The 12,178-nt window shown below is 37.1% G+C and overlaps 1 protein-coding gene across 1 annotated transcript in view; it reads right to left on the bottom strand.

Moving 5' to 3' along the window:
* The window catches only part of LOC127620939 (E3 ubiquitin-protein ligase RNF220-like), a 40,796-nt gene extending 32,213 nt beyond the window's left edge, over positions 1–8,583 (bottom strand). Inside the window, exon 1 of the mRNA XM_052094302.1 lies at positions 7,938–8,583. Coding sequence (XP_051950262.1) covers positions 7,938–8,559 — 622 coding nt within the window. The 5' untranslated portion in view covers positions 8,560–8,583. The remainder of the gene's footprint in view (positions 1–7,937) is intronic.
* Positions 8,584–12,178: the final 3,595 nt, after the last annotated feature.

The raw sequence follows: 12,178 nt of genomic DNA, 5'->3' as shown, positions 1-12,178 counted from the left end.
ATGATGACAGAATTTTTCATATTTCTAATTTCTCCTGCCAAACCATTGGATTATATCATAAAAATATACTGCAATGACAGCATAATGAAACTTTATTTGATCTGGTTTGGAGTACAGATTACTTATATAGAAAAGTGGGAAAAAAAACTCTGAAACTTATTTCTGCATAATGGTGTGCAAGAAACTGTTATCGTAAATCTGGTTGAGCCCCCAGGGGAAAAGAACCTATTTTATTTGACTCACGTTTCCAATAACACATAAAAGCCTAGGGTGGAGTAGTGCTGTTTTAACGAGAGCCCCCATAGCCTGTGAAGCCCTCAGACGACATGCATGCTGATCCTGCCAGTAATGGGCCTACAAGACCCTTGTTAATGCATCTAATCTACAGTCAACAGCTCAAAGTGAGATTTCTTTATGCCAAAGGTTTAAAAGGATACAACTATGACTGAATGAGAATTTGTGGTAAGCTATAAAAATGTGTGTTTGCCATTGATGCCACTGATTAACACAATTAGCTGAGTAAAATAGATTGCTGTGAGTGAATCTAACAGAAACATGTCCAGGTTACATTTCCATACACAATCAATGGAAAAAAGAGAACCTTAATACATAATGTTGATTACCACAAAAATAATTTTGTCTCATCTCTCCGATTCTTTTAAAAAACAAAAATCGATGTTACATTGAGGCACTTACAATGGAAGTGAATTGGGTCCATTTTTGGAGGGTTTAAAGCCAGAAGTATGAAGCTAATAATTGTATAAAAACACTTACATAAATCTTCTGTTAAAACTTGTGTATTATTTGAGCTGTAAAAATTAATTTTTATAGTTGTTTTAGGGATTACGGCATTACGGCAAACTAGATATAACATTTATTGAGTTAAAAAAAAAACGTATTATCAAAGAAAGCTGACATCAACTAAATAGTGACTAAGGAAAAATTGAGCTGGGCTGATTGGCGTTTGTTTGAAGTCCACTGTGATGAACAAAATGGGTGGTACACAGACCTCCACTCTCATTCACATTCCTTCCATCCAGAGAAGATGAATGAAGAGGAAAACAAAAGAAGAACAGCAAGCCCCCTGACCAGGATGAAAGCTCTCCCATTTAAGAGAATATTAGGAGAGTAAACTACTTTCGCAGCAGGTGACAAAATATCACATTTGTCTAATTTAACATCAAATAGAATCATTGATAGTAAATTACATTTTATGGATGTTTTGAATAAATAACAAATACAAATATATTTACATACAGCTTATACGTATAGCCCAATATACAGTATTTATAATTATACTTTTTCTAGGGTTTCCTAGGTACCACTACAGTTTAAATAAGGGGTATGCATGCATGTTTGTGTGAGCGTCTATTCAAATTCATCTTTGTGTCTGCATGTATGCATGTTTACACACAGTAAGGCCATAAAAAACCTGCTAGCCAATAAATATTGATCTTGACCCTTAGCAAACACGTTGTCCTTATTCAGAACGCAACTTAATACCAGAAACAGCCCCATAGCAAACCTCTAACCTTAAGGACAGAGAGAGGATCAGACGAACATTCAGCAGATCAATACAAGACTGTTGCCAGCTGGACAATCTTCCCAGATTTATGATCTCTATGGTAAATACAGTCCGTCTGCAGTTCTCACAATGAGCCACATTTTATAGCATCTGCCAGCTGTAGCTCATACATATGCTCATTTTGTCCCCTCAAGCCCCCCTTAATTAGGCCGCCCATGATTCCCAGTCAGTTTGCTTCATAAAGACCTTACTGCCATAAAGAAAACAATCAACATATCTTGGTACACACACAGAGGATAGCAGGCAAAGCAGTGATAACATTTTAAGGCTGTGGACAGAGATTTATAATTTTACTCGCCCCATGGGGATCAGAGATAGTACCTGCTCTATGATAAGAAACAAAAGACTTGATATTTTCAATGGCAAATTCAACACACACCAAAAGCAATAAAGTCAACCACAACAGGGTAAGGCCAACAAGGGTGATGTACATAAAAATCGTTTTTTGTTTTTCTTTTTTTTTTCAGTTTTAACTTGGCTGTAGATTAGATGGCTTATTCTGGCTTGTCTAGTAATAAGCAGCAATAAAGGGAGCCATTTATCTTGTGATACATTATTCTCTTGTTAACCACCAGTCAGGAGAGCTGCCACTGTCTTACTGATAAGCTTTATATCTTCTGACTTTTGTTTGCCTCTGTCTCTCTCTATGAATGAAAGACTTGTCAAAGATGGATATTTATGGTAAAAAAAAAAAAATATATATATATATCTGTTTCTCCCCAACACCTATTATATCATTTCTGGGAGTGTGGATTTAGAGTCATATGTAGTACTTTAATGCTGTCTTTATATGCTTTTTATATCTTCGGAGTTCTGGCCACCATTCACTTGCATTGTGTGGACCTACAGGGCAGAGAATTCTTCTAAAAATCTTAATTTGTGTTTAGCAGAAGAAAGAAAGTCATAAACATTCGGGATTGCATGAGGGTGAATAAATGACGAGAGAATTTTCATATCTGGGTGAACTATTCCTTTAAGTAAAGTAACTTTCTTAGTTTAATCAACTTAATTCACTTTAAGTGATTAGCGAATTTCAATTACAAGTTCTGATATTTTCATTTAAACAACCACCAACAGCATAATTAAAAACTGCAAACAGTAAAAAAAAAAATAAATAAAAAAATAAGTAGACAGTAATACAGCAATTTGCATAATATTCATGCAGCAGTGCATGCTGGGAATCTGAATACGTGAGTGTGATGTGCATAGTTGGCTTATAGTTGACTCTTGACTTATATTTCTTTAGTTGAATAACTAATTTCAAGTTCAACCAACAAAAACTTGGAAAATTGAGTTTTCTCAATAAGATTAACCCAGGGCAGTTATTCTAACTCAAATTTCTTTAAATGTTTTACGTTATTTTACATTTAGTTATGATAACTAAAAATGCAAAATAATTTTTTACAGTTTTGAAGGCATTGTGTCAGCAAACATGTTTGCTTATTTCATGTTGAATATACTGTAAAGATGGTTATCAATGTTTAAAGGGGTCATGACATGGGTTTTTTTATTGTATTATTATGTTCCCTTAGGTGCAATTATAGTATTAATATATTTTTTTTTAAGAAAAACTTTTAAAATCTAGTGATTTATGACCTTTTCCCACCCTGTTTCTCATCCTCTGATTCAAACAGTCTGTTTTGGGAGCGTTTTCCATTTAAGACTTCAGTGTTAACGCCCACTGTTATGATTGGCTAACGTCAGTGCCTATGTATCAATTATTGACGCCCCAGCCAGAACAATATGCAAGTAAACTAAGTAAAAACACTGTGATTATTCATAATGAATGAAATTGCGCTTTAAAAGGTAGTTTAAAGTTTAAAATAGATTACTTACAGTTTGCGTCGTCGTTGTTCCCAGAATAGTCGGCACGGACTTATCTTTGAGCAACAGTTTTCTGGCAAAGCCAGCATCATATTGAGATTTGTTCTCAAAACAGTCATCCTTAAAATGTACAGAACAAACGCTTCAAAGTTAACACTGCCGTGACTGGGACGTCCGCAAAAAATAAACTGCATCCATTTTTCCCTGACGTCTGGATCTTTCGGCAACTTATTCAGAGGTTTTGTTTGACCACAGCCAGGAACAGCACATCTGTGTGGCATCGTAATTTTCCTGTGCACAAGTAGTCTCTGTCAGAGCTCGCTGTCCATCGACTGAACACTTGTGAGGCGCACGGCGATACTGAAATGAGCGTAGTTGTCTTGGCGCTTAAAGCGTAGTTATCTTGTGCTGGAGGCGGTCATATGCAAACGCTGGTACGTCACTTCTAACCCTCACGTCACTTCTAACCATGAATCCAGAACGAGCTGTATTTTGAGCTTGATTAAATAAATGATTCGTTTAGAATGGGGAGGACGTCTTAAAATATTAAACTTGCAGGACGTTTTAATGATACAAAGACCTCTTATATACCAAAAGATCAAGGCAAATTTGGTTTCTCATGTCATGACCCCTTTAATAATTACAAATATTTTTTAATTTTTTTTTTAGATTTCAGACTTTCTACTTGATGTTTTTTACAGTAATTACATTTAAAATGGTTGAAAGTGCAAACAAACTACAGCCTGTAAATTTGGCACCACCTCAACTTTTATTACAAATTTAAGGCAGCAATTAAATGCAAATTTTCAACTTAAGTGGGTTGCTTTTTTTGCCATGTGGAAGAGGAAAATTCATCTTGGGAGGAAGATTGTGGAGCAACTGTAGACAACTGGCAAGAAGGGACATTCCGTTTTGCTTCATATGCCCTGATGCAATCAAGATTACTGAATAAAGAACTATAATTTTCTATATGTGTTAGATGTAATTGTGTTCATGTCCACAGGACCAACAATATATTATAATATATTACATTCTAAACCAGGCCTATTCAGTGGCCCGCTTGAGGTTGTCAGTTGTCTTAGTGGCTGTTTACTGAATGTATTTTGTGTCTGTTTGCACTGTTTTTCAATTGTTTTCCTATGTAAACTTGCACTGGATGGACGTTGTGCCACATCTCGATGTTACAGTGTTGTGCAAAGCATTTTTAGACACTTTCAGATGTTACGCTACAAATAATCATTATCCGTCATTTCGACAGAATGGGAAAATTTAAATACTAAATCATCAAAACTTTTTAGATGATTTATTCATTGATTTTTTCTCAGGTTATCTGTGTTATTATTATTATAATTATTTTCAAAATATCATGCTGGAAATGTTTTCTCATGATAAATAAATAAAAGCTATAAACACAGATGTTTTTATAGGCCTATAAATAGGCCTACTATAACATGATATCTGAAAGAAATTTTTCATTAACAAAATATTCTGGCTTAGATCGCATGGCCCAAAGATTTTTTCCATCTGGCCCACTTGTCAATGAAGCTGAATAGCCCTGTTCTAAACTATATGACTGGATCAGATCAACCCATAACGTCCACACATGTTGAACTTTGGGGTAATTGATAGCAAGAACGTGAAAGTCACTTTTTCAAGCCTATAATACCAAAGGTTTCTTCTGAATACCTACGGAGGAATTTGTGTGCTATTGATTCCATATGATCACAGAAGTTTTCCACTATCACTTTTCACTCTCTGGAGTTTGTTGGCTTGTTAGCCCAATCTATCAGGTAGCAAGTGTTTATCCGTAATACATGGCAGCCTATCAAAACTGCTCCCATTCCTGTCTTTACAGTTTTCTTCCTCCTGTTGATCTTGCCTTGTCTTATTTTCTGGCTTTTCATTTTATTATTATGGTAATAAGGTAGGAACATGGCTCATGTTGCAGAGTGTGTTTCTCAATTTTAAAATACCTGCTTTCTTCCTGTAGTTTCCACAAAATCCAGCATAGACACATTGTTCATATGGAAAAGCATTGTGGAAACCCAAGCACAACTTTGTAAACAGTGAATTGGAACGTTCCTTTACAGTCTGAGCCTGACAATGTTGTGTGAACTGGCAGATTTCAACAATTACGCTGTCTGAGGAAGATTATGCCAAGCACACACAGCATAAGCCCAGAAAGCAGCAGGACACAAGACATTTAGCCATAGTTACTGTTAAGCTTTCTTTCTCATCATGTCTTGACCAAAAACTTAAAATGCCTCCCAAAGGAAAATAAACATGACTCGGCCCAGTGAAGGCATCTGTCCCTCGAAACGAATATAAAAGATCTAACTGTTTAAACAGCTGTGAGGATACTCTGTGCTTTTGAACATTTTGAGAGACAAGCACAGAAATAACACAGTGCTTGGAGTCACGGCCCAAGGGTCAGATATTAGACAAATGACAAATCTCTTTCTGATGACACAACAGCATGTGTGTGAGGTTGTTTACAGGTTATCATGCCATGTGAACCTGAACTTTGATTTTCACATTTAGTTCAATTATACATTACCAGTCAAAGGTTTCTGGGATGAGTTGGACCAGATAGTGATAGAAAAGAAGCTGACAAGTGCCCAGCATACATGGGAGCTCCTTTCATACTGTTTAAAAAAGCATCCCAGGTGGACACCTCATGAAGTTGGCTGAGAGAATGTCCAGAGTGTGGAGAACTGTAAAGGCGACTTGGTTGAATCAAAAATATGAGATAGTTTAGATTTGTGAACACTTAATTACAATTCTACAATGTGAACATTTTTGATAATAGTGAATGAGTAGGTGTAGCCAGACTTTTGGTTGTTCAAGCTCAATACACTAACGTGTTAATTATGTTACAAGCACAGCCATAAACACCCCTCTATAACCCAAAATAAAACAATAGTTTTTCTTATATACTGTAATTAAGATCCAATCTTTAAACCACAAGGACAATTGTCACAGCCTCCAACTGCAAACACATTCACACACTCACATACACAACCAGACATACTTTGGTGTTTTGAGGTGAATGGATATGCGGCCTATCCTTTGCCACTCTCAAAGAAGCATGACAACAACCCACTCCTAGATGAGGCAAAAACGGAAACGCAAACTTTTCTTAAACAACCTTGATGTGGGACTCTTTTTCCTTACAATCTCTCCTCTACTTGTCAAAGTCAGTCATTATTTTTCCAGCTGACATTCGTCTCTGATATAGCGTGGCTCTTCAGCACCTCTGTCGCGTCTTTCATGTCACAGGTTCTCTGCTACGCCCCCTCGGTAAGTTCTGATGTCCTCTGAATTTAAGCTCAAGCACCTCTTTTCCCGCCCCGCCGAGGTGCACGAATGTAGGTCCTTCGCCTGGGCGGCCAATTACAGAGCAAGGTAATGAGCAGCCACGTTCTCCTTACAGCCAAGATTGACACTCTCACCCACTCATTTGTCAACAAATCAGGATAGATGGCAGGGGGGCGATATTGAGCCGGAGGTGTCGCACTCAGAGACGTGGTTGCCGAGCAGCATCTCCTGCTCGTTATCACTGACAAGTTGTCTGGCACTGAGAGATTTGCGAATCCTCCGCCTTTGTCATCTCATGATCAGTGGTTCCTGATTTGGTACTTATTCCATGCATAGCCTAACTGTTATAGCCTACTCAGGAAGACTAGGCCTACTCTTGGCATTTGTCTGTGGACTGCATGTGAACAAGACTTATATAACAAAATCAGTGGCTGTAAGTTAGATTTAAGATACACATAACTTAGTTTTATGTTTTGGTAGTTGGCAGGGCTCAATAATAATGATGGCCCATGGCATGTGTAAGAGAATTTAGGACATTTGAATTGTTGTGCTTTTTTGTAATGTATTGAAAATCGCTGATAAATTATGCTGATTTAAATGTCACCATAGAAGCATTATCTAGCTGGGTAACATTGACAAGGACTTGCCGAAATTGCGAGAATGACTTGACGTATTGGAAGCATCAGTATAAAATTTCAGTAATGTTTCACACTGTATCGTCATTTTCAAGCAAAAAATTATGGATTTATAGCTATTATGGAGCTACATAATGTCTCCTTTTTTTTCATGGAAAAATATATATATTTTCTTTTTATAATTTTTTTATGGGAAATATTGAAAAACATCACAAAAAATTTAGCATATTTGTGGTGGGGATAATGATAGGGCAGGTAAAAATCTGAACTACTGGCCTCACTGAGCTAGCAGAAAAAAAATCTTTATGTTGAGTCGTGCTTAGTGTCCTTTTTGGCTGACCTGCCTCTTGATTTATTTTTTTACATTTTAAGCTTTAAACTCTTCAAAACACAGTTAATTATTCAATAAGAAAATAGAACACCCTCCCTCATCTCGAAGGCCAAAGGTTTGTATGGTTGATTGTTTGTATCATATGAATGTAACGATGCACTGTGCAGTAAAATAACAGTTTATTCAGATATTCAATCATGTTGTTGGCTTGAATAAAGAGACAAAGATACTGTGAGAAACTTACATGGTTCTCTGTGCTCCTCTGGGCCAGATGAAGCCTGCACATCTGCCAACAGCCCAGACAAGCCAAAGAGCTTCTTCCCAACATCCTCAGTTACCTTCAGGGCACTTGGAGAACCATGAGTGCCCCCAAAGTCAAATTCTTTCCCCTCCACATCAGTGTAGCGGAGGTGGGGTGCTGCCTCTGGTTCCAGACAGCCCTTAAAGCAATTGGCAGGGAGGAAGGCAGACTGGTATCCCCCACCGTCACGCTCCTCGTGTGGAGAGGAGAACGGCCGAAAGGCCCCCACCCTTCCATGGTTGAGCATACCGAGTGGAGAACAGTCAAGATTGGGTGGAGCAAACTGTGGGTGAAGGTGGAGAAGAGGGGTGGGAAAGTCTCGAGAAGGGAAACCTCCTTGGCGGTGGTACATGGAGGCGAAAGTGTAGGAACCACTGGGGAACGGGAGGTGCATGTCTTTTTCCAGAGTGACTGGAACTCCAAAGGGCCTGGGAGGCTGACAAGGTACAGAGGCATTGCGTCCAGCCTCAGCTGTTGAGGCCAGGACCATGAGAGCAGGGGACGTCAGCGGATTGGGCATGTAGGAGGAGTTTTCTATCTTAAAGGCAGTCCGATGGAGGTCCATTTGAGCAATGTAGTGTCCACCCAAACTCTGTGTAATGTTTTGAAAAGGCCTGAAGGGCGCTGGACTAAATACTTATAGGCTTAAGCCTTAGAGACCAGTCATTCTCTGATGGAAATCTGTTAAAATAAAAACATTAAGTAAATATTCTGAGTCTGAAAACAAAAATGTAGTTGGTCAAAATAACAAAAAGCCCCTAATAGTTTGTATTTCAATCCTACTTTATAATTGTCACATGACTAAAACGGTACAGCATGTTGTTGATTGATTAATTCGACCACATGCGTGTCCTTAACAAATGCGTAATAAAGGGCGCGAGCCCATGATATGTCTAGTGTGAGTGCATACAAAATTGTATGTGATAGGACATATCAACAACACATATAGACTATTATATTGCCATGAAGTAGAAAATTAAACGGATTAAAATTAAGGTTGGGCTTAACGCAAATAAAATAATTACCTCCGTATTTGCTAAATTTATTTTCAAGTACAAAAATGACGTTGACTCTAACCTAGCATATAAAATGTTTCGTTTATTTTTATTGAAGTTTCTCATGTGGCATAAAGGTGAATACTGCTGTTCATCAATTTAAAACTGGCCTACAATTCGCTCTCAGCCATTCACTTCAAAAATGTACTCTTTCTGTTTAAGTTTCGTTTAAGTTTATTTTTCTGGCGTTTGTAAACAATTTGATTGAAGGGCAATGGTCTTATTATCGGCCAGTTTTCATTAGGTTACACATAAAAATAACTAGTTGTTACTACGGCAATAATTAAAAAATGTAATAGGCTAAATATATTTTAAAGAGGAACTAAATTAAATAATTACGTATTTATTACGTTAGTAATCATTATAATTAATTAATAAATAATAATAATAATAATAATAAGAAGAAGAAGAAGAAGAAGAAGAAGAAGAAGAAGAAGAAGAAGAAGAAGAAGAATAGGCAAATAATAATAATGGTCTAGATGGACTTTTGGATTACGTGAACTCAAATACAAATTATAAAAATAAAAATAAATTAAATTTCCAGTGTACATCATACTCATAATTAATATAGTCTTATTACGAAAATATTGCCTGAATCACTTCAAGGTTATTTCTTGACAGTTCGTAAATATGCGCAAAAACGAGAGAGAGAGAGAGAGAGAGAGAGAGAGAGAGAGAGAAAAAGTGGTGCTAGGGCACGTGCTATTTTTAAGACATAATATTAACTAAGTTAGTCTTTGACTAAATTCAGAGTAGCAAGTCGTTCAAAAATTAAATAAATCTTTTATTTTAGTGTCTGCAAGATGTTCAATTTACGTGAGAAGCTATGTTATTAATTATCAAGTTGAATGGGATATTTTTGGCAGAAAAGTCGTTTAATGTCAGAAAACTGCCTTTAAGCATCTTACATTCAACGTTTAACTCATAAAAGTAAACGCATAATACTTAAACTAAAACAACAACAAAACGTAGTAGCCTAGATAAACGTACACATCTAGCATAAAATCGGTTTAGAAAAGCGTGCACTTACGAAGACATGCAATAAAAAAAAAACACATACGTAAAATATAAGAAAGAAAAACACATTGTAATACTTACAAAAGTTTCGCAAACAAACATCTAAATTGGAGGTCAAACTGCTTTTTGTTTTATCCATGAACGAGTTCACATGCAGCTCAGATGATGCCAGTCAAAAGAGTTAGCAGAAGACTGAAGACGAAAAAATAAGCTTTTTGTGAAGACAATCGTGAAGGTTTAAAGATTTGTGTTGTGGGGTTGTGCAGAAGCGCGTGGTGTGCCAAGATCCGATCCGTGCGCACATCTGTTAGAGCGCGCGAGCCACTTACTGTAGCTACAGCCATTCTCTCTCTCTCTCTCTCTCTCTCTCTCTCTCTCTCTCTCTCTCTCTCTCTCTCTCTCTCTCTCTCTCTCTCTCTCTCTCTCTCTCTCTCTCTCTCTCTCTCTCTCTCTCTCCTTAGCTTCCCGCTCTGTTACCTTTACATTTATCATCTTCCACCTACCATCCGACTTAGATATTTTATCAAACACTTTTAAATTTACATTCTGCGGCTCAACAGTAAATAATATTAGTTGATCAGCATTTAAACGAAAACCAAAAACGTGCCTAATGTTTACGATGCCGGGCGCTCTGTATTAGTGTTTCTTGGGACAGGCTTGGTATGTACGCTACTACCGGTGTCCATCTACTGGCTAAAAATCAAATAGCACCTTTGGTGGTAGGGTTTTCTTGACGTGATGCACAGTCTTGTGCTCTGGTTAAAAATGAATCATGTATACAAATCCAGTGTTTAAATAAGACAACGCACAAACGCAAGCAAAATCTTTATCATACAGCATTCAGTCCTCATATAAAATGTGCACTTGTTGATTTGGAATTCAGTGGTCTATGAATAATAAATACATTGAGACAAATTTTAGATAAATTGTAATATCACGTTTCTATCTCTTTCTCATATACATACAGTATGTATTACTAATACAAAAATAATTTAAATAGGACAATATAGGACAAATATACACCTACACATACATACATTTACTGAAGACTCATGTAAAACTGTTCATATGGAAAGGGAACTCCATAAAGTTACTCTCTAATGAAGAACTAAGATATTAGCTCAAGTAAATTAAATCATAGTTTAATAGAGGTCCCTGACTCGCTAATTATTACTTCCAAGATGATTAACAAAGTATTTTAAGTCTGCTTCATAATCGGAGTCCTTAAATGAAAATAAATAAATAAATCTGAATGCTAGAAGGCATGTTTTTGAATACTGAGTCTTACCCTTCTTTTTGAAATTCATTCCTTCAGTGGCAAATCAAATTACTTGAGTTAATTCTGAAAAGGCAAAAATTTAATTGGAGTTTAATTGCTGTTTTCAAGTTTTCAGGACAAGCAGGAAGTCTTTCATGGTGGGTAAATATGCATCATTTAATGTCATGCAATGACAAGCAGCTTTATTTCCATTTTGTATATTCAGTTCTAGAGTAAATATGTGTAGAGTATATATTGTGTATATATATATATACAAAGAGAACTCAAAACACAAAAGACTTAGAGAGAGAGAGAGAGAGAGAGAGAGAGAGAGAGAGAGAGAGAGAGAGAGAGAGAGAGAGAGAGAGATTGATGGAGAGGATGGAGAACTTTAGTGAGTGTTAAAGTGATGAGCTGTCTGCACTGCCTCACCATCTGTATGCATATGTGTGTGTGTGTGTGTGTGTGTGTGTGTGTGTGTGTGTGTGTGTGTGTGTGTGTGTGTAGAGAGAGAGAGAGAGAGTGTGAAATAGAGAACTCCCAACACAGACAGAAGGCATGAGTGTGACAAGGAATACAGCGAGACACATTATGGTGTCCATCATTGATCGCTTCCTCCCAGGAGTCTTGGCGCCTGCTACCAGGAAACATAAGGTTAAAACACGATACTCCCAAGTTCTCTCCTCCTCAGTGTCCCAGTATCATCACTGTTTACAAATTCACTGTGCTTTCTCTTTTACTCAGGGCAGACCGCAACCACACCTGTCTTAACCCATTGAAACCAAACATTTCAATGCCTGGATATGTAAGTGCAGCGTAGTTCTAGCAGGAAGACTAGCAGCTATACATCATCA

Source organism: Xyrauchen texanus, chromosome 27 (assembly GCF_025860055.1).
Source record: "Xyrauchen texanus isolate HMW12.3.18 chromosome 27, RBS_HiC_50CHRs, whole genome shotgun sequence".
Lineage (NCBI taxonomy): Eukaryota > Metazoa > Chordata > Actinopteri > Cypriniformes > Catostomidae > Xyrauchen > Xyrauchen texanus.
Note: the sequence above shows the minus strand (reverse complement) of the source record. Positions and strands in the feature narration are given on the sequence as shown.